General features: G+C 38.3%; 1 protein-coding gene across 5 annotated transcripts in view; it reads left to right on the plus strand.

The window, feature by feature from the left end:
• The window catches only part of LOC129771066 (Ig-like and fibronectin type-III domain-containing protein 1), a 436355-nt gene that overhangs the window by 329556 nt on the left and 82040 nt on the right, over nucleotides 1-24759 (plus strand). For all 5 annotated transcript variants that reach the window (XR_008742272.1, XM_055774358.1, XM_055774356.1 and 2 more), the window contains one exon: nucleotides 10991-11266. Coding sequence is in view for 4 of the 5 variants with exons in the window: in XM_055774358.1 (XP_055630333.1) it covers nucleotides 11125-11266 (142 nt within the window). In the remaining variant the exon portion in view is untranslated. The remainder of the gene's footprint in view (nucleotides 1-10990; nucleotides 11267-24759) is intronic.

Genomic DNA, 24759 nt, shown 5'->3' on the forward strand with positions numbered 1-24759 from the left:
ATGAACGATTTTTAAAAAGTACCAAAAACATTTCTACTATAGTATTTCTATTGTATAGTGTTATCAATGCGTAGATTTTTCAAGTAATTTCAAAGATTACTTGAAATTTTCGACTTCACACTCTGTACCTCTAATTTTTTTTGTCGGATGTATTAAAAGCTCGACATTTTACTGTGTCAAATTGGATTGGGAAAAAAAATCTGTATTACGAGCTTCTACTCTCCCAGATGGAATGCCCTTTCTTACGGGCTCTGCTCGGAAAATGCCAACATCTCAATTGCTAGTTGGCTTCAGAAACTGTTGAAGTGCCTAAATCACAGCTTTCAGTTCGAGTTCGAGAGCTGTCCAAGTGCCGACATGGCACCTGACCATTTCTGAGGCTAGTTCAAGGCCACTACTATCCAATATGATGGGGGTCGAATTCCTCCAGGACAATGTCAAACCTCATGTCTGTTTGACAATTCGGCTAACAATTTTTGTAGTTTGGCTGGGACTGTACCTGTCGCATTCACCAGATATTCATTCCTTAGATTATCACTTGTTCAAGATCTTGTAAGAGCAGTGGCTCACCAGACAGCATAGAAATACAAAACGGTTTTAGGTAACCCTGAAAACTCGTGCCGATTTTATGAAAAAACCAAGAGCATCATTTTTATAGACATGCATTCCTTCGACTATATACTATGCTTTCTTTTGATTTCTTCATAAAATCGGCACGAGTTTTCAAGGCAACCTAATATTTTCCACGATTAACGAAGCTGTACAGATTAATTGAAATCTTCAATCACGATTATATTGCAGGTGTTTAGTTTTGGCAAGGTTCATTGTAGCCACCATGCACTACCCAAGTTTTATGTAATGTAAATGATGCTTAGAAGAAGAATTTTTTCATTAATTAATTAATTTTGATAGGTATGATGTGCTCCCTTGGCCGAGTGGTTAGCGTCATAACTAACATGCCGGGTGTTCGGGTTCGATTCCCGTTCTGGTCGGGGGAATTTTTCGTCAAATAAATTTCCTCCGACTTGCACTGTGATCACGCGTATTCTAGAACTTGCCACTCAGAATGCATTCAAGGCGTGTTATTTGGCATAGAAACCTCAACTAAGTACTAATAAAAATGACGCAAGTAATACTACGTTGAGACGGCGAAGTTCCTCTAGGAACGTTAGTGCCATTGAAGAAGAAGGTATGATGAACCTGCGGATCTCCTAAGTGCACGGCGTCAGAAATCAGGCCCTGACTAACATCTATGAGTTTGAGTGGCAATTCGCCCGCAAAGCGAGTTGAAAACTCAAAGAACTCAGCAAACTTGCGTCGACTTGAAATGAAAATGCGTGAATAATATTTTCATATGGATTTCAGCGGACAAAACGAACTAAAATGTTTCCCGAGCTCGGTAAAAAAGGGGAACAAACCATTTGATAGTAATAGCTTACATTTTTATTAATAGAAAATATGGAATAGAACATAGAAAATTTCATTTATTCTTTTTAAAAATGGAGTGATGTCCACGTGGACAAGATGGGGAGGGGTATCAGGAATGTTCACGCTTGTCCACGGAGGGGAAGGGGGTGTCTAAAATCGTGCCTTTTCTGTCCACGTGGTATGTGGACAGCCCCCTAGCAACTGTGGTTTAACGCCATTCCATTTTTGTTTTTCGCTTCTAGCCTTGAGAAGGACCCTTGTGGAAAGAAACTCTACCCCATACTCATTCTTGAGAATGACAATTCATTCGACGCTCTCCGAAACGATGTTGCTTCGATGACCACCAAACGAGAAGTGGTGTGGCTTCAATTCAATTATTTGTTTTTTAAGAGGCTTTAAACTTTGCAGTTCATTCGCCTCTGGGTGGCTTCAAATCGCGGATGGTTTTTTTATACCAAATACGTTGAAAATTGGTTGAAGCGAATGTATTAGTGGCTCATTATTGATGACAGAAGGTCAGACAGAACAAATGGCTGGGAATATGAGAATGCTTCCAGTTTTCATCAATTTAAACTATTTGGATATTAGTGAATTGTAATGTATAGCATATCAAGCAAATCATAGAGAATTCCCGATTCCATTGGTGTGCAAATCATCACAATTTATTCGCTGTGAAAATAGCCATTAACGTTAACTTTATTTAATAAAAACGTGACTTGTTTTCTGATTTGGCACCCTTCCTGAAAGAAGTAGTTCTACGTCAAAAGTGTCAAAAACAGGGTTTTAGAAAATAACACCTACCCACCCACAAACTCATAGGGAATCTTTTCATTTAAATGAAAATATCTTCGTGTTGAATAATCCTACAGAAACGTAATATGGATCAAATGAAAGCTGGTTGATAGGGTTGAATGGATTTGCTATTAATTTAGTTGGCAAAAAATGATTTTAGTCCACAGTTTTTTTTTGAGATAAACAAAAAGAAGAATATTTTCGAGAGTTGTGAAGAAAGATCTGCATGGTAGGGTACGATTTCTAGTTTGACTCACCAAATGTAGGAAGAGTAGTTCGCAAAGTACAAATTCTATTCTAACTGAATGCATAATGTTATTTCTATTTTTCTTCAAAAGCAATGTTTTTCATCGAAGATGGGTATTCGATGTTTTTTCATATTGCTGAAGGTATTCAAGGATATGCTATCAGAAGAATTTTCAGAAATTCTCATTATTTACTAAGTCACAATCTCGTAGTATCTAATCCAGGTACACACTTGATTCAAAATTCTATCGCACGAAACATATCCATTTTTTATTGTTTACCCGGGACTCATACCATAGCGGCCTCTTCACTAATTTAGAATCCATTGGAGCTGAAATTGTGTACGCCGGTACTCTGTTCTTCATTCATTTATTTTGTATCCTAAAAAGATTAATAAACAAATAATTAAAGAGTGACTAGTAAAAATATTATTTGTTTTATTTGGTCAGAGTTCGATCCGATCCGATTCGTGCCACTGCTCTATAATAACCCCCTTAAAGGTGTAATCAATACAGCTGGTAGTATCTACTAATCTCGATTTTTTTACTTGTATCCGATGTTCATAAATATATATAAAAATCCTTATTGATATAACCGTCGCTCCGGAAATATTAATAGATCGGTCGCCTTTTTTGTTTATCCAACATGATGGAGATGGAGCATTATATAATTAGATAACAACCTTTTTAATAAAATCTCTATCAACATTGAGCCCTTTAAACCAGACTCTCGTCAAAGCTTTAAGCATATATAGAGCCACTATCTTCCAAGTCATCTCCTCTCCTTTGATTCTGATAAGTGCTTAACATCGGCCAATGTAGAATAATTCTTGATATGCAGCGACTCACCTTGTCTGTCACGGATAAACATATAACAACGAATAAGGAAACCAGACCATGGAGTTGATATGGATAAAGGACTTCATTTTGATGAACGGATCAGTCTCCAACCGGTCACCTAAGTGAATCATTTCTTTTGAACTTTTGAACATTTTCAAAGATGATCAATGAAGGCCCTGAGTTTTGAACTCACGATCGATCGTTTACTAAGCTAATGCGCAACCAATGTGGCTACGGAGAGGCCCACCCGCCCGTTTTACAATTCGCCAAGGCCAGGAGTTTAGTTTTTTAAATTGGCTTTGAGGCTAGAGGCGATTGAACTGGGAAATTTTTAATGTCATATATAAAATATCATCACTTTTCAAGTTACACTCTCGTTTCAGCTATCAGACTTTAGTCTTTCTCAATGCTGATGTCATCCGTACTGGGCTGTAAGTTCATTGTTTCAAAAAAAAAGATAAGTGATGTTTGTTACGTATTGGCCCAAAAACTTGTTTCAATAGCTTAAAAATGGATGAAAACTATCGAAATTCCAAAATATATAAATACAGGTAATCATATTACAGATTTTCAGGATTTCAATAGTTTGCCTGAAAGCCCATCTCAGTCAAGATTGGCCAGCAGGTGATGCTTGTCAGGGAAAGCACTAGAAATATTGCGTTCGTCCTGATCAATCCCTGTTTTTATTTCGCTACTGTGCTTCAGAATACATTCTCAGAATATGCACGAAGCAAGCATAGTGCAGAGCGTGCACTGACGGTCAGAAACAAAGCAAAAGTAGAGGAATAGAGAGGAATAGGAAGGACAGAATATTGAATAGAACGTACCGCGACGGTTTCGATATCGTGAGTTGGAGATTATTTATGTATCATTGAATCACACGTAGGAATTGTTGACCTTAAGCCATATCAAATAGATAACGGTGGCGGGGGACAAATTTATCATCGCATGAGGCCACGCAGGGTCTAGCACGAGTAGAATGATCGTGGTGCATACTGAGTGCAGCACGTACATTGGCAATCGAGTATTCTTCTCTCGAGAACATAAATGAAATATGAATCAGTCATTCTCAGTTGCCATTATCATGCCGGGTGTGCGGGTCGATTCCCGTTCTGGCCGGAGGATTTTTCGTCAAAGAAATTTCCTCAGACTTGCACTGTGGTCACGCGTATTCTAGAGCTTGCCCCTCGGAATACATTCAAGGCGTGTTATTTGGCTTAAGAAATCTCAACTAAGTATTAATGAATGACGCTAGTTAATGCATATGTTGAGACGGCAAAAGTTCCACAGGGAACGTTAACGCCATACAAGAAGAAGAAGGGACGATGATTTCGGGAGCGTTTGAGATGAAATTTAGCTAAGCGATACTAAGAAACTACTTGGATATTTGACAAGTTCAGTATTTCAATGTCGCTCTAGACAGCGACCAACCAACATGCGAGTTTTGAGTACTGTCTGCTTAAATTTGCGCTTTATTGCTTCGCGAAGCGTTCGCGGCACTCAACCAATGAAAATATTCATTCATCGGTTCTTATTAATCCCATTTATTTATTTTATTAGGCTCATTAGCATTTAGCTGTAACAGAGCCGGGTTTAATCGTGTACATGTACATATGTTAATGTTTCTATAAATTGTGAATTACACAGTAATTAGTAGTAACCATGTAGGCGTTAAGTTTTCTGTTCCATTACATTATGGTAAATTACACAGTAGTAGCCATTTAGGCGTAAGGGTATTCTTTCTGTTCATCCATTGCTCAACAGACCGGACAGCGGAGACAGTTGATATTGATCATTGTTGGGTTGTTTTTAGAACAGCAGCCCGATGTTTCTTGCAGAGCAGAGCAGTTGTATGGATGAATCGATCTTTGTTCCACCGTGGATCGATTTCCATCGCTGATGATAGTTGCGTGGACGTAGTTATTCTATAACAACACAAAGATGATCAATTGAGGGCCCTGAGTTTGACCCCCATTCATCGGTTCTTGCCAGTGCTAAAAAATGTTTGTAGTAAAGAATTTCGTTCTTAATTTTTTTTTTAATTTTTGATCTCGCCGACAATAATTTCGTAGTCTTACGTTAAAAATGCAGTTGAGTCTTTAATACCACCCTTCTTTGTTTTCCTTTTTATTTTTTGCGGCCCGCGATACCATGGTAAAAATTTGTTTGTAGCCCCTATGCAAAACAGGTTGAGTACCGCTGGTTTAGCGGTATCAATACTTGTATCAAGAACAACATTGAATGTTGAGTGGAACCCAACAAACATAGGCAGCTTCACAGCTATTCAAGTCCTGGCATTAATATCATTAGATTATATAGGACATTTTCTTATTTGTATGAATTCTTTCTTAATTACTGGGAAAGGCGATTCTCATTACGTTATTGCGTTATTGGTTATGCGATAACGCGTATACTAGGGTAGCCGCGAAAATGGTAATGTAAAATTTCAAAAACCGACCATGTACAATTTGATTATTGGCCCAAAAAATGTTTTGTGTTGCTTCTCAAACTCGGAAAACAATAATGGATAGTGGAATGGTGGAATGACCACAAAATAAAATAAAAATCATGAATTTCTGTAACGCATATGTATTCAATGTAAATGAGTAACTCGTTTTTTCGCATATTATGAAAATATATTATATGAAAAATGTATTTGATTATGTATTGGAATAGATAAATAGAATAGTATTATTTCCTGTCGATTGATACGAACAATCGACAATCGACAAATAATGGAATTTCAGTTTAAATCGCATTTTTTCATCTCTCTCTTCTCTCATTGATCTTTCAATGATCGCAGCATTTGATCCCACACACAAACTATTAACACTTTTGCTCTTTTGATACGCCTGAAGTGGGAGTGAACCCCAGCACATATCATAGTAAGGTTGTATCTAAATAAATGCAGTGCATGGTCATATTTCAAAAGACTGGATAGTCTCCCATATCCACACTGCATACTTACATACTTTAATTATAGAGAACTTCCTCTTCTTCGAGGCTCATTGCTTTGAGAAAGGCATTCGATCTCTCGCCGTCCAGCTCGCCCAACAAACGATGTTGCCTCTTCGGTGTCCTTACGAAGAATGTGTTATTTCAAATCGCGGATGGTTTATTCATACCAAATTAATTGGAAATGAACGGAAACGAGAATATTGGTTGCTCGTTATTGACGGTACGGGTTGGAAAGCACACTAATCGGCAGAACAAATGTATGGCAACATTGGAATTTAAACCGTTTAAGGATGAAGGAATTGTAATTATAGCATCTTAAACGAACCTCAAAGAATTTCCGTTTCGATTGGTGCGCAAATCACCAGAATTCGTTCACAGTGAAAATAGTAATTAACCTAAACTTTGTTTCATACGAGGGCGACCTGTTCTTTGATTTGGCACCCTTCCTGAAAAACGTAGTTCTACGTCAAAAGGCCAATTTGGAAAACTAACCAAAACACTCGGCTTTCCATTTGGAAAGCCTCTCTGCCGCTGCCATTTGGTCGCTAGCAAGATGACTGATTAATCGTGAATGACTCATTGGTGACATTCCGGTCGAACAATTAATTTGGGCGAATTACAACATTGTTTCCGGATTTAACATGGCATCAAAGTGCAGCGCATTTGAAGCCGGATGTGAAGAAGCGATTTTCAACAATGAGAGCTGCGTTCTTTTGTGGAAAGCTGAAGGTGAAAATTTGTTTCGCAGCGGTTGCTGTCGACGCCGCCATCAAACCGCACATACGATTCGTTTTTCTGTTGCCGTTATGAATGTTGGAAATATAATTTTGCTAAGAGACACTGAAAAACTAATTAGATATCCAGTAAGTTCAGTGTTTCAGTATCGCCCTAAACAGCGATCAATCAACAGTCCATGTTATTAATTCTGAGCTAATTTGAAAATCTGCTCAAATTGATGTTTCATTGTTTGAAAAATATTCGTTCGAGAATCCCCACATTACACCATCGATGCACAAAGGAAAAACCGTTCATCAGCAAAAAAAAATCAGTAACTTCAATTCCACTTTTCCAAACAGCATGAAACACAGCGTACTGTTGATTAAAATTTGATTCATTTAGAATCCGAAATCACAAAACAGTTGTACTTCAGGATTGATTAAAAGTACAAATCAAGCTTTAGTATCAAGATACAGATAATTTATTGTTCTTTCAGAAAAACAATATTCAAAAAATTATTCCTTTGGACTTTGAAAATGTGTACGTTATATCGAAGTAGAATGTACGTTATATCGAGTGACGTTATAACGAGGGTACATGATATCGAAGTTTTCCTGTATTGGCAATTTGGTTCCCATCTATGGTATAATGGAACAGAATTGAACATCCTGAAGAAAAATATGAGGCAAAGTGTCAACAAAGTGGGATTGAATCTAGGATTCAAGTTTTACCAAAACAATTACCTAAAGTACAAGACACATGGTTACATCACAATTGCTCAAAAGTTATTGATACTCCCTCACAATCTCCCGACATCAGTCCCAGCAAGACACTATGGGAGAAATCTGGGAAGAAACCATCAGATTTTCACAAATCACGATTTAAAAATCTGATTGATGAATTAATGGATAAATTTTCCTTCCGAATACACAAAGGAACTCTTAGATAACGGTTAAGAGTTGCAATAAACTAGGGCTACCATAAGACACTATGACTCTATCTAAATATAATGTTCTCCGAAAGCTTATTAACTTCCAAAAGAGTACGAACACCGAATTTGTATCACTGTATATAGATTGTAAGTAAATGCCTGAACTCGAATTAATCATAGGAAAATGAAAAATGATACACTCGTTCAAGTCGAGCAGACATACAGTTTTGATCATCCAGTTGGAATATTAGAGCGTCATACTTTAACCATTTCCATCATATGGGATTTCATTGCTTGTTTACGTTTCCACTTCGTAAAACTATCTGACATATTTTTTTCCAAGTGAACGCAATGGCTCAAGCCTTTGGTTCTTTTAAATATTTGTATCAATGCGTCTTATATATTTTTATATATTTGTATCAATGCCTCTGAACACTGTCAGTGGATTTGTGATACTTAACATTCATCGAATTTTTCATAAAAAATTATTACGGATATTATATGGGTTCCGCAGGGACAAAGCGACGAATGATTGTCTTGCGTTGTTTTTTTCAGAAATTTCAAAGGCTTACGCCGAAAAAAAACAAATGGCTTCAGTATTCTTGGATATAAAGGGGGCCTTTGATTCAGTTTCAGTAGAGGTCCTGTCACACAAACTCCATTCTCGGGGTCTGCCGCGTCAATTGAATAAGATGTTATATAACTTGCTTCGTGAGAAACATTTGAATTTTTATCATGGGGATTCGACAGTAAGTCAGATCTCCTACATGGGACTCCCGCAGGGCTCATGTTTAAGCCCCCTTCTGTACAACTCCTATGTAAGCGATATTGACAATTGCCTTACACAAAATTGCAACCTAATAGAACTTGCAGATGATGTCTGTCGTAGGATCAAACGAATCCGACCTGCAAGAACCCTTACAAGATACTTTGAACAATTTTCCAACCTGGGCCACTGGGCTAGGGATCGAATTTTCCACGGAGAAAACAGAGATGGTTGTTTTTTCTAGGAAGCATAAACCAGCAAACCCAAAGCTTCAACTTTTGGGTAAACCGTTCACTCATGCTATGTCATTCAAATATCTGGGAGTCTTGTTAGACTCCAAATATACTTGGGGCCCATATTAGGTATCTGAGTAAAAAATGCCCACAAAGAATAAACTATCTCCGTACAATTACCGTCACCTGGTGGGGAGCCCACCCAGAAGATCTTATAATGTTGTATCGAACAACTATTCTCTCAGTGATGGAGTATGGCAGTTTCTGTTTACAATCAGCTGTCAAAACACACCTCATTAAACTCGAGCGAATTCAGTATCTTTGTCTCCGTATTGCATTGGGATGTATGCCCTAAACGCATACCATGAGTCTCAAGGTTTTGGCAGGCGTACTCCCACTAAAAGATCGCTCCAATTTGTTATCTCTTCGGTTCCTCATCCGGTATAAGGTTATGAACCCATTAGTGATCGGAAATTTTGAGCTGATCGGGCTAAATTTTATCCTGAATTCATGACTTCATATCATGAATTCATCTCCATGCAGGTTGATACTTCTTCCTATATTCCCAACCTTGTTTGTTTTCCTGACTACATCAATTCCTCTGTACATTTTGTTCTGTTAATGAAGGAAAAGATCCATGGAATTCCCGATTTTCATCAATCGGGGATCGTTCCTACGATCTTCAATGCAAAGTATGGGCGTATCAATTGTGATAATATGTACTTTACTGATGGGTCCTCTATGAATGAGTCCACAGGATTTGGAGTGTTCAACGGCAGCAATACATCGGGCACTGGACAGCGTCGCCTCACGACCTTTTGAACATTACATTGTTACGGATAGTCTTAGCTCTGTCGAAGCTATCCGTTCTGTGAGGCCAGAAAAGCACTCGCCGTACTTCCTTCTCTCAAGGAACGAGAAATTTTGAGTGCTTTATCCAGACGCTGTTATGTCATCACCTTTGTGTGGGTCCCTTCACATTGCTCAATTCCGGGTAATGAGAGGGCTGACTCATTAGCAAAGGTAGCTGGTAACGTAAGTGGAACGAAGATGAATTGGGCCGGTGGCTTCACTCGATTATCCCTAAGGTTAGCCTCGAACCATGGTTCAAAAGTCAGGACTTGAGTCGGGACTTTATTCGCACTTTCTCCCGACTCATATCCAATCACTGTTCATTAGACGCGCTACTCTTTCGTTTTAATCTTGCCGATAGCAATATCTGTGCTTGTGGCCAAGGTTACCACGACATCGAACACGTTGTTTGGTCGTGCGAGGTGTATCTTGTTTCCAGATCGAATTTAGAAAACTCTTTTCAGGCTAGAGGAAGGCAGCCCAATGTGCCGGTGAGGGATGTGTTGGCTAGGTTAGATCTTGATTGCATGTCCCAAATATATGTCTTTCTAAAAGTTATCGATCTTCGTGTCTGATTGTCCTTATATCCTTATATTCTCCATTTCCTTTTTCTTCGCGAGAAATCAAATCCCTTCTTACTAACAATAGAATAAGGTGAAATGTAAATACATGTTAGATATAAGCTTAAAAATTGAGTGTGATGAATGTGAGTGTGAACATTGTCAACATATCCTGATATCCCTTCCTTTTCCTGAAGAAAATATGTCACCCTTCTAAACTCGAGTATTTATATATACTTGTAACAATACAGTGAGGAGTTTGGCTCCTTTAAACTTATGTAACTGAGCCTGTAAAAATAAACGATTAAAAAAAAAATATTACGGATATTATGGTTCATTATGGGATAAATACCCATCACTACGTACTGAAAAATTCCTTAAAGAATTCTAGACGTTTCTGAAATGCGGAAAATATTTTGTGTTGTAAATCCATGTTTGGAAAATGCGTCATTTTTCTAGCCATCGTCACCATACATATCCACCGCAAAGTGGTGTAACAGCAGATGCCTGCAATCGCATTCGAGCGAAAAGTTGTAACACATTATAAGCTTTCTGTAAGTGTTATCAGCTCTAAACCGGCTGCAACCCGATATCAACCTGTGCGCAATAAAACAAACAACTGTTTGACATCTTTTTTTTTGTTCTTTGCTCTATTTGTTCTCTTCCAGATCTTCCTGCGTTGAATGACTGTTCCACCGCAAATCGTCGTTGTCATATCGCCGCCCAGTGCTCGCCGCCTCCAAGTTGAACCACTTCATCCAACCGCCGAACCAGCAGTCCGCCGCTGGAACTACTGAACATCATGTTGCGGTCCCTTAGTGAAACTGGAAACCTCCCCAAACGGCAGCCACTGGCGGGAGCCGGTGGGCTGCTGCTGCTAGGGGCGCTCATCTTACTCGACATCGGTTGCCACCACCACAGTGCACATGCGGTCGATCCAGTCGGTGAGTTCTCTCAGCCCAATGAATTCAATTTGGCGCTTCGGCGGCTAATTTACAACCGGTGGCACTTGCGCCTCCTCGTCACCCGGCTTTCGGTCTTATTCAAGACGACAAGAAATATTGCATCATAATTTTCATGACTAATGTTTTTTTGGTGGTTAGCTGTCCACGCGCCCGAAACGCCTCCTTTTATCGATTCGTTGGAATCATAACAAGTTGTTCCCTCACGAGTCGCCCCAGTTTATTGAACCATGCCGTTCGACCGCAATGTTGACTGAGAAATGTGTTTATAACCATTTCAACGGTTTTTTTGTAATTAGCTGGATTCAAATCGCACTCATTAGCCAATTCCAAGAAATCGGTATTCCCCCTTCTGAGTACTTGATTCGAAAGGAACGTTCAATTTTGGTGGGCAAAAGAAACAAAAAATGATTGTGGATGTAAACAACTGCGTAAGTATGATTGAAATGATTCTGGCAGTCGTTGCGGACAATGATTAATTAGATTAATTCCGAGAAACATTCAGCGATGTTTCAATCGTCTGAATTACGTGAATGCAGACAAACTAAACGCAAACTTTCAAGCTTCATGCGACGGAGGCGGGAACGAATCTCTGAAAGTTGTTTTGGGATCCAAATGAAGGCAAATATCCGCCGGGCAGAATCAAAAGATATCAAATTGTTAAGAAGGTAGAACTTTTCCAACAACCCACTCTGATATGTTGATCTTCAAAATGTACAAACACGCTGTTGCGAGTAACTGTTTTGTTTTCTCACACTGTAATCACTGACACACCATCACTAGCTAAACACTAGCGTGTTCCCAGACCGCACTGATTCGGAGAGCCCGATAAAACTATATTTATGTACATCGAAAATCGAATGCCATTTATCTTTCGCTTCCTGTTCGGGCTCGTCCGTGACCCTTTCTTTGTGAGCTGCTTCGAAGTTCCGATAAGTCGAAAGATTCATGAGAAAGCAAGAAAAAGGATCGTGGGGCAGAAAACATAAACTCTATCTGCTCCTGAGCAAACAACAATCTTTGCTACGCAAATAATTCAAGCAAATGGTGGGCTGTGGATTCATCTTCTCGATTTTAATTAAACTATTACCGATTCTTCTGAGGGCGCACAGGGTGGGGTGTATGTGAAGTTCAACATATGCTACCAGACATCATGCCAGTTTTGCATCTTTCATCTTCGCATATGTGTTTCCTTCAACAAACAACAATCGTTGTCTGGAATGTTGGGATTTTTCTCTTTTAACCCTCCTAAACTCGCGCTTATGGTCTGACAGACCGAGAATCAATGAGGTGGCTGAATTAAATGACTATTTAAACTGAATGAAGTTAAAGAAAAAATATTTTAGTGAGTTTTTTCATTCAACTATATATTTTTCTTTGAATAAATACCAATAAGGGGCTGTCCTCGTAGACACGTTAAGTCTTTTTGAAAGTTAAACATTTCTGTTTATAGTTTAATTTGAATGAGATCTGTTTGTATTTACAGTATTTTTTTAAGCTTTACGCCCAACCTGAGTGCCCTGTATTTATCAATAAAAATACTGATCAGCCTGAGATCGATCAATTTATTCCATTTGGTAATAGAGGACTATGAATTCCGTTAGAATAAATACAACCTGAAGACACAAATAATATTGAAATCTTGGTAGTAATAAAAATCACGATTTAATTGCGGGTTTCGATTCAGCTTTCAATCTTGTTGACAAAACTGTTTCGTTTTATTTTTTCGAGAACTCCCAAGTTTTCCAAATCACCGCTCATGAGCATCAGGTGAAGCATGGGTATGAAAAACGCTAAAATGTATGAACTATATATTAGGCTGTCAAAAAAGTCCTGCGGTATTTTTTTTGAATTTTCATTTGTTCATAAAATTAGTTACAATCATCTGTTTTAAGTCAAATATGCGCCGTTTTGTTCGATGACTTCTTCCCAACGAGATGCCAACTTCATAATACCCCTGTTATAGAAGCTCGCTTCCTTATTGTCAAAAAACTCGGATAGCCAATTTTCACAGGCCTCTTTTGTGGCTAACTTCTGACTACCTAGCTCGTTTGCCATGGACAAAAACAGGTGGTAGTCACTTGGTGCAAGGTCTGGACTATACGGCGGATGCAAAAGAACCTCCCATCCGAGCTCCCGGAGCTTTTGGCGCGTCACCAAAGAAGTGTGTGGCCTGGCGTTGTCCTGATGGAAGAAAATGCGGCCTCTGTTTATCAAAGATGGCCTCTTCTTCATGAGTGCTACCTTCAAGCGGTCCAGTTGTTGGCAGTATAGGTCCGAATTGAGCGTTTGGCCATAGGGAAGCAGCTCATAATAGATTATTCCTTGACAATCCCACCAAACACACAGCAGAACCTTCCTGGCCGTTAATGAGGGCTTGGCCACCGTCTGAGCCGCTTCAGCGGGCTTCGACCACGACCGTTTGCGCTTCACGTTGTCGTAAGTGACCCACTTTTCATCGCCAGTCACCATCCGATTCACATGCGTCGATACGGTCAAAGATGTTTTTTTTGCGTCAACGTGTGTGGCACCCAAACATCGAGCTTCTTTGTGAATCCAAGCTTCTTCAAATGGTTAATAACGGTTTGATGACTTATCCCCAGCTCTTGGCCGATGCTACGGCTGCTACTATGCCGGTCTTTCTCGGCTAATTCAGCGATTTTGTCGCAATTTTCGACGACAGGCCTTCCGAACCGTGGCACATCTTCGACGACCTCTATACCAGAACGAAAACGTTGAAACCATCGTTGTGCGGTGGAAATGGAAACTGTATAGGGTCCATAAACTGCACAAATTTTATTGGCAGCTTGAGATGCATTTTTGCCTTTGTCATAGTAGTACTGTAAAATATGTCGGATTTTGTCTTTATTTTGCTCCATATTTGCGACACTATAACTCACGAACGACTTAACCAAACAAAACACTGTCATCAAGGACTATATTAGCGCGCAAAAATACCTTTCCAACAAGCTATAGTATGACTCGATACAAAGAATACAACTAGAACTACGCACTTACAACGACACCTCGCGGAAATACCGTAGGACTTTTTTGACAGCCTAATATATATATATATATATATATATATATATATATATATATATATATATATATATATATATATATATATATATATATATATATATATATATATATATATATATATATATATATATATATATATATATATATATATATATATATATAATATATATATAATATATATATAACCCCATCAATACGGGTTTCAAACGAAAGGGCTTGATTGGTAGAATACAGTTATTGAAGAAAAATATAAATTCAAGATGGCGGCCACTTCAAATGGCGGATTACATATTTTCTCAGAACCCCATCAATATGAGTATTAAACGAAAGGATTTGGCTAGTAGAACACAGTTTTTGATGGAAATTTTAAATACAAGATGGCGGCCGCTACAAAATGGTAGATTACATATTTTATCAAACCCCATCAATATGGGTATCAAACGAAAGGGCTTGGCTAGTAGAACACAGTTATTGATGGAAATTGTAAATACAAGATGGCGGCCGCTACGAAATGGTGGATTACATATTTTCTCAAACTCCATCAGTATGGGTATCAAACGAAAGGGCTTGACTAGTAGAATACAGTTATTGAAGAAAATTATAAATCCAAGATGGCGACCACTACAAAAAGGAGGATTACATATTTTCTCAAAACCCCATCAATATGGGTATCAAACGAAAGAGATCGACTAGTAGAACACGGTTATTTATGAATTTATGAATCATAATTGTGTTCTACTAATCAAGTCCTTCCATTTGATACTCATACTGATGGGGTTCTGAGAAAATTTGTAATCCTCCATTTTGCAGCGACCGCCATCTTGGATTTACATTTTTCATCAATAATTGAATCCTACTAACCAAGCCTTTTCATTTGACACCCATATTGATGGGGTTCTGAGGGAATATCTACTCCAACAATTTGTAGCGGCCGCCATCTTGGATTTACATTTTTCATCAATAATTGTATTCTACTAATCAAGCCCTTCCATTTGATACCCATATTGATAAGGTTTTGAAAGAATGTATATGGTGCCATTTTGTGCTGGCGGCCATTTCGGATTTGAATTTTTCATAAATAACTGTGTTCTACTAGTCAAGCCATTTCGTTTGATACCCATATTGATGGGGTTTAGAGAATATATGAAATCCGCATTTTTATAGCGGCCGCCATTTTGCATTTTCAAGATAATGAAATACGCAGTTTTATAATGACTGCAGAGATGAAGGTGTGTTCCAAAATTCAGATCCATCGGTCAACAGGAAAGGGGTTAAATTTTTATCAATGTTGGACAGCGCTACAGAAAATGTTACAAAGTTACCCACGTACATTCAAACGGGTCATATAATCGACCCCGTCCTGTATACCGAAGAGTTTTGCGGTTTCCCGTGTCGAAAATTTTTGCTCCACACTCCATACTTCATGCTAAGTCTTTTAACATACCGTTATGCAACTCCTTGAATGAGAAATTTAATCGTCAACTTTTGACCGTCCGGATTTAAAATCATTTTCTGAATGTGCTTTTTATTCCGGACATGGGCTTGTGGAATTCACATTGATTTTTGATTTTTTACATTTTTTTGTTAACAGCTAGGTACTATGTTTGACACTAAACTAAATGGTTAATAATCATGAAAAAAGTCGGCTCTAACGCAAAACAAAAGTTCATTGTATGTATTAGATTTAAATGTTAATGGAAATCGCTTTTAAAATTATGTTTATTGAATTTTCATGAATATTCTTCTTTTATCGTCAAGCGTGAATGATCTAGAACCACTGTCAGCAAGATTCTGCGCAATCATCCCGATCCGCTATCGACAAAATTCTACACGGTCATCCCGAGCCGCTATTAACAAAACCTTGCATGGTCGATTCGATCCGCTGTTGATTTAGGAAAAAAATGCAGTCACCTGCGTCATCCAGTCACCATTCCGACCCGCTGTCGAATGAGAACAACAAATCTATCCTATGAAGATCTGCTGATGACAGTGTATTATGGATAAATTCAATATGTTAAATAAAATATTTCAACCATTTTTGGGATATATAGGCTTATTTATGAAGTTTAACTAACAAATATCGAGTCAAGTTCTGTTCTCCATATGGTCGTCACGAGCCGTACTTGTTTTGCGATTTCGCCCCGATCCGCAAATAATTTTATTTTTATTTTTACATAGCACGGTCGTCCCGATCCACACTCTTAGCATTATAATTTTTTCACACGGTCGTCCCGATCCGCATATAATTTTACTCCCATTTTTACACCGCACGGTCGTCCCGGTTCACATTCTTAGCAATATAATTTTTTCACACGGTCGTCCCGATCCGCACTCTTATCATTATAATTTTTTCTACGGTCGTCTCGATCCGCATATAACTTTACTTCCATTTTTACACACCACGGTCGTCCCGATCCGCAAATAATTTTACTTCTATTTCTACACAGCACGGTCGTCCCGATCCGCACTCTTATTATTATCGTTTTTTATGTTGTTGTCCCGAGCCATGACCGTGCTGTGTAGAGTGTCACTAACAGAATATGTCGCAGTCACGTAATTTATATCTCACTTTGATGTCACGTAACATGTAGCATCATCATCACCACATTATTTTCTCTTTTTACAGCACAACTGAGAAAATACAAATTCTTTACGCCATTGCAAAACGGTTCATGGAACTAATTTAAGTGAAAATTTGCATCTAGAGCTCGACAGTTATTCTCTAGACAAAAATTGTCTTCGACAAAGTTGTTAAATATGTTAGAGCGCTCATTTTTATGTTGTCCAAAATAGGGTAACCAAAATTTTAAGTAAAATCAAAAATCTAACTTTCTTATCTTTACAGATAGAGATGAACATAGTACGACAATGTAGTAGTTAGGGGGGTCTCCGTAGCCACATTGGTTGCGCGTTCGCTTAGTAATATGCCTTGAAAACAGAAATAAACCTTGGGCCTAAAGTTGAGACTATTATTATGTCAATGTCAATACGGATAGGAACATTGTTTATGTTCATTTCACAATTTATGACCGCAACAGCGAATAGATTGGTAAGATTTTCGTTCGTTCGTTTTTGGTTCTTTTTAATTTTTTGTTCATAAAAATAGTTTCTTGATGTGTTTATACATAATTGAGAGGTTTCAAATGAAAGGAGTGTAAGTGACATCATCGATTTCTCTGCATCAACTCTCTCTTTTGATCATAACTTAGCTGCACACACACTCCCAGCTGTATTTGACAATGTGGAAGGTAGGTCAGAATCTCATCTAACGGATTCTATAGCAAACTCAAATTGGAACGATTTTGCAGTTGAGTTAATAACTAAAGAAAAAGTTGATGAAGAGAGATCGATCAAGTCACTTTCACCCCTTTTATCCTGAGCCCCTCAAATATTATCTATAAGATAGATCGTCCTGCTCAAACCTTTGGGATGAGGTGGGTCATCATCATCATCATCAAATATCTTAAATTTGTAACTGTCACTCCCAGTCAATCAGCGCTTTCCTACCAAACAGCTCAACGTCCGGCCCCTAGGAACCGACGCTGGCTTAACGTGTTACTAAAAAAACCATATAAAATGACGTAAAAATTACATTAAAAAATTCATTATTTTTATTATTTTTCAAGCTTGCATGGTAAGATATTGTTATCAACTTTCAGGACTGCTAATAAGTTTTGCTTTTATTTTTCGGCTGGTTTAAGTGCCCCTTTTTGCACGATAGGCGCGTATTATACCTAGATCCCCTTTCAATGTTTCTTAAGCTACCTATCCATTAAATTGTGTTCCAATTATTTTTATATCTGTAAAAAAACGGTCAGATTATAGCATATGAATTAGGCTTATTGTTTTCGTTATTGATATGGTTAGATGTATATTTTGTGAGCAAAAAAAAACTTTGAAAGAGCGTTTTTTTTCCTTTCCAAATATTTTTTTCTTGTCGCATACTGATACTGATTGATGTAATTGAATTCGACAAACCATAATCCCTGATCTGTTCACCATAATCTATTTCGGATCCGTTTCAATCACAACTTACCTCAATTGCACATTTGCACAAATAATATAACAACCCACTCAGAGTATCCTAATCATTCCAATGATATTTCATCGAGCATTACTCCCCTCAATCAAATCTATTAATCCCCTGTCCCACTTCCCGATTGCATACCACCATACTAGGAAGTAGGTAAACGGGCATTGAAGAAGGAAAATTCATTTTCCGCTTCATAGTTGATTTCCTTCTTCGGAATCACGCTTCTTAATGATTTGGGCCAAACTTCACACTTTCTTCCCCTTTGGTGGCTTCCCCCTCCCACATACCGGAGATTGAGTGCGTATCCGGCCAATTTGGAGCCGGCCTTTTTTGCGCCAAACAGTACCTCTCCAATCCCATCTCATCAGGAGACCGTTTCATCCTTTAACCCCAGCCAGCGTCACCTCAGCCTGATTCACAAAATAGCGCTAATGCTCTTCTTAATTCAATTCAACCGTTCCAGAACACCGCCCGAAGAAAAGCACGAGGCAGGATCTGAATCGGCGGTGGGGGTCAAACGGGGAGATCGGCAATGAGATCATCCCGCCACGGAAAGTGTTATTTTGCATAATTCTAATTACCTCTACAGATGAGCGCACAACAGTCCGATGGTGGCGATTGTTATCTCGCCTCGGTGCTTTTCCACAAGATTCGACTGCTTTCGGCGCAGAGCAACAAAAGACCAACACTAAACCCGAGAAAGGTGTCAACGTTTTTCTTTTTTCATTTTGCCAAGAAAAAGGAAATTAAAACATTCTTCAGCTTTTTGCATTGTCTTCTGCTCACCGACATCAAGATTGGTATTGCTTCCCTTTTCTCTGCTTTGTATTGTCCCTGGGCGAGCGGTGAGCAGGCGTCATTCCAGGATCATCTGGGCGGGTATAGCGCTAAATTAATACTCACGCTGAACGGAGCCGCCGTCCATCCTAGACCATCATTATGAGCTGATTAATTGAGATTAGTGACGTTTGGATTACGCGTTTGGGTCTATTTTTGTTTGATATAATGGTTTTGTGATTGATTAGGCGCAGACTGAACGTGGGTGGTAATTACGTTAATTGGAAGTTTTGTGATGAATAGCGATTGAGATTGTTTGGAAAATTCGGCATTCCCAAAAGCATCGGGATGTGAATTCAACGCGAGTAACTTCCAATTGCTCTCCAAACTGAAATAAAAACGATGCGTTCGCCCATCAAACTAATTTCATTGAACTAATGACCTCGTAATCTCGAGTTGCTCCCAAATGACCTGTCATAGTTTGGTGTTGCAATGGAACGGTTCATCGCTATAAATTCAGTAGAGTTAATGTTACTTAAATGGTACAAATAATTAAGCAACGACCAGAGGAGCCGAGCTTTCGCAGTATATATAGTCCATTCCACGTGCCAAATGCTACTCTGCTCGGATGCCCATTCGGTTGAGGTTTGGTTTGGATTAACTTTTTCTGCCGCCCCCCCCCCCCCTGGTTCTGTGTTGTTCCAGCGTTGGAACGTCTCTTGCTGTGACTCAACTTTCCGACAATAAAAATAAACTTCTGTGGTCCACTCGGAATGCCAACGGTGGGGGTGGGGAGAGGGAAGCATGGAATGATTCCTTCCACCAAGAGGAGGGAAAATAAAGGAAAAAAAGGTCAACCGACAAAATGACATCGAATATACAGTTAAATTGAATGACACACAAAGGTTGAAGGCTGAAGTATGCCACCGCACTCAGTAGTTATGAACATTACCGAAATGCTTCGGCCGGGTAGAGTTAACCAACTGTTCGGAGGTCACCCGGTGAAAATGATATTGGGAAAGTTTTCGGCCTGTTGTGTGGCTGGTTGGCACTATAAGGCTGTCTAATGATTATATTGCGTGACTCTGGGACATTTCCTAGCAAACAGTGCGGCAAGAGAACCGGTCTGTAAGAATGTTTCCACTGATTTCCTTCAGCGGAAGAATTTTACCGTTGGTTTCTCTGGCTCAAATCAGATTAGCACGGGTATAATGAAACACTTTATTTGTCCGCACTAAAATAGTCACATTGTTGGCAGAAGTGTGACGAATAAAATATATCGATTTCATGCCGATCGTAGAAGCACAACAACAAAACACTTTTATGGAGCTCGTGTTTGGCCTATATTTCAGTGCTGGTATATGATAGTTATGTCAGGTGAACCAGTATTCATATACAATGAAACCATATGTTGTTTCAGCATTTCCACGCCAAATGACGGATTGACAAAACTAGAGTGCATCCGGAACATTTTTAAAGTGTTGAATTCAAAATTGCAATTTCTCGAAATCGGAGTTGAAATTTGAAAAATTAACCACTGAATGATACTAAATATTTTTTTCCCTCTATCATAACCTCTATAATATGAAAAAAAAACTTGTACTTGTACCAAATAAATATACCCTAACCAAAATTCACAAACAACTTTCGCTCCATTAGCTTCCGCAAATTACAACATTTTTTCCATCATCCCATCAGGGTTTTCGTTCGCTACAAATTGAGTGACTTCATAACAATTCGCGCAATAATTCAAACGGTTTCTTTTTTTTCATTGGTTTTTTTTTCTTGTGGAAGCTCTAGGAATTATGAGGCCTCCATTCGCTCACTGCTTATTTTATGGAAATTCATTCCCCCCATCATTTCCCTGTGTCCCGATATCCTGGCTGCATCCTGGTCGTCCCATCTGGTGCCCCTAGTCTCGTCGTGCCGAGACTCTGTTCTTATCAGCTTTGGGGCGCTACAGATAAATTGTTCTTATTTTGTCACTGCTGGTGAAAAGGCAAGTAAAAATATGCGAATAAATTGCTCCATTTTTCCAATCCCAGTCCTCTTTTTTTTCTGCGTTCAACCAACAAGCGAAGTGGTTTTGACACTACCGACAATTGTTGCTGATGCTGAATTTTTTTTTGGTTCACTCAAGGACATACTTGGGGGTGAGAAGATAGCAGATGTGATTTCAATGTACTTGAAAGCGAAAGGGATTGTTCAATTTAGAGATAATTAGCCACGCGTTTCAGTACGCAGTCTGTTCATATATAAACTTTTTATTATATTGGTACCTAAGTTATGAGATTGTGAAGAACAAAAACATCACAATCTCAAATCAATCGCTTGTGTGAATGATTCTCCGACTCCAGAGTATATTTGATTATTAGAACAGGATTAACTTAGTTCTTGACTCGAAACCAGTCAAATCTAATTCAATCCATTATTACAAGTTAACACCAGATTAAGTCGGTCATCACCGTTTACCAGGTAGCCAGTCATGGAACAATAATTGTGTAATAACAGACAACAATGAGAAGACAGAAAAACGATAATTTCAGAATGCCTCATGAAACGATGAAATTCGATTCCATTTATTTCGGATTTAGTCTGATCGATCGTAGTTCTGTTTACGTTAAATGGGGTTTCGCATTTATCACTTGGTCGACCATAAATTATCCATTTTGATTTTACACTGTATCCTGATTGTTTTTGTACTGATTCCGCAGAAAAGTGAAGGTAAATCACAGGATGGGATAATGATCAGGCAGATTTTATCAGAAACCATCTTAAAATCCTTTTTTAAGCGGATTTCTATTTACAAGATTCACCACCGTTTCATAACTTTTCCAATTTCGTTGTATTCTGATCCAATTGTTTATCTTCATACTCTAATGTCGCGTTGATGCATTAGAACATCTAGGTGAATTAATGTAAACTAATTTCACATCACCCATATAAAAAGGACTGCTTCTTGTTAGAAAAATATATGGTGAGGTGTGGAATTAGTACAAATTCCAACAACAATAACGTACATACATTATTTTTATTCTTTCTTCCGAAGTCATATGAAAATTCAGAGCGGCTTTGTTTTCTATTTGATGTATCTTGAAATTTCAAATTTTCTATTCTAATGAGAGAGCAGCCCTCTGAATTGTTTCCAAAATTACATATAAAGTTTTTTTTGCGACTTCAGTGGTGCTCAGATGTAAACAAGTTACGGGCCAAATCAGACTATAATCGGGTGTTTTCCGAAGTCATCAATATAAAAGAGATTATTTATCGACAGTTTGTTTGAAAAGAAAACAGAAATAATATGGCCAAATGCATTGATTTCACTGAAACTTTCATTCGGTTAGATCAGATTCTATAGAAGAAGTTACAATAAAAAATCAAATGATTTTCTGTTGCCTTGTTTTTTTTATCTTCACTTAACTCCTTTCTTAATGGAAAACAATTACTAACAAATTGTACGTCGATCCTTAAAAAACCTTGAAAAACAGTATGTTTCCTAAACTCTAGAAATCGTAAAAAGTGTTTTGTTGTGTGATAAAAATTAGGAAGGAAATCTTAGGCACTATGCTCCAAACGTAATTCTATATCGTCCTGCTATTCTACGGATCCCAGTTACATGTAATGGGAAACTTGTTCAACATATAAATTAGGAGGAGTATTTTTCCACGTGCTCTGATGAATTTTCAATCGACAATTTTCGAAAGTTTCTCTTGGTTGGAAAATTTTAATAATTTATTTCTCAACAAAATTATTTACACATGCTTACACAACAAACTTTGATGAATTATTAAACAATAACTATTTGTACTACAGTTAAGTAATATGCATTTAAAGTAGTGAAGATATGTCTCATACTAAACGGTTCACAGCTTTCAAAATTATTCGCAATATTTGTCAAGATATTACTAATAGTAACTTTCTCCGTTTTGACCCATTCTCACCCCCATTGACGGTATTTAAAGATATAATTGTTTATTATATTGAATTAAATTTTTGAGTATGATTTTTAACGGTGTATTTAAAATGTTATTTTTCATTAATACTGAACAATTTCCCAACTCAAGTTTGCTGTAAATCATATTTTAATCAAACCTCTTGGTTTTAACTCGAATTTTAGGCTAATGATTCTGCATACAAACTTATAAAAATCAGTCGTAATTAAATCCTTATGGACCTCATAGAATGGGTTATGCACTAAAAAACTCAATTCATGATCTTGGGTTAACTGGACAACTCGTAGTTCTTCTCCGTGATTGGCCTGAATCAGCGAAATTGCACAGAGAACACACTGAATGACGCTTGGGAGTTGTAATCATTCTCATTGTGCAAGTTTCGGTGATTCGAGCTTTAAATGGTCAATAACGACGTCGACCACGTCCTTACAGTCACCAGGGGAAGGGAAGGGATGTTAGTATGATATTCGCCGCCCGAAGGCCAGAAGGGTCACCTCTATAGCGTGGTTCCCTAGCGTTTATCATGGAAAGGATAGTTGTTAGTGGGGCGAGGTAAGAAGAATCAGGATTCACTGTGGTGAGTATTTTTTCCTGACCTGATAAAGTCACTGAAAAAAATTCTTATTAATCGATAAGATATCTTGCAGATGGATGTACTTTGAGGCAACTGGCAGATGATAGTGTTGTATCCATATCAGGTACTAGAACTATTGATTTGCAAAGACCGCTGCAAATTTCCTTAAATAATTTATCTACATGGGCTGTGAAGCTAGGTATTGAATTCTCAACTGAGAAAACAGAAATGGTTGTATTTTCTAGGAAGTACCAACCTCCCGAACGTCTGCTTCAATTGTTCAACAAAACCATCGTTCAATCCACAAGCTTCAAATATCTTGGAGTTTGGTTTGATGCTAAATGTACGTGGGGAAAACATATTGCGTGTCTGAATAAAAATGTCAACAGAGAACAAATTTTCTCCGGACAGTTACTGGAACATGGTGGGGTGCTCATCCAGACCTAATACGGCTGTACAAAACTACAATACTGTCAGTCATGGAATATGGATCGTATTGTTTCCGTTCTGCTGCTAAAACCCACATCATTAAACTGGAGAGGATACAGTATCGTTGCTTGCGTTTAGCCTTAGGGTGCATGCAATCAACACACAACATGAGCCTTGAAGTCTTGGCAGGTGTTTTACCATTGCAGGTTCGGTTTTGGGAACTGTCCTATCGCTTCTCAATCCGAAGCGAAATCATGAACCCATTAGTAATTGAGAATTGTAAGAAGCTTCTCGAATTGAACCAACGGTCGAGATCCATGGATCTGTACTCTCATTACACTTCCCAAGAAATAAAACCTTCAGCAGACATCTTCAATAATGTTAGCTTTCCGAACTTTTGCAGATCTTCCGTTGATTTCGATCTTTCTATGAAGGACGAAACTCGAGACATTTCAGATCATCTTCGATCATCGTTCATCCCTAATATTTTCGCTTCAAAATATAACCATATAAATTCTTCAAGAATGTTTTTCACTGATGGTTCAAGAATCAACGGATCCACTGGTTTTGGTATCTTTAATGAACATTATACTAGCTTTCATAAACTTGAAGACCCTTGTTCAGTGTATGTTGCCGACCTGGCTGCAATATATCATATAAGACC

This window comes from Toxorhynchites rutilus, chromosome 2 (genome assembly GCF_029784135.1).
Source record: "Toxorhynchites rutilus septentrionalis strain SRP chromosome 2, ASM2978413v1, whole genome shotgun sequence".
Classification (NCBI taxonomy): Eukaryota; Metazoa; Arthropoda; class Insecta; order Diptera; family Culicidae; genus Toxorhynchites; species Toxorhynchites rutilus.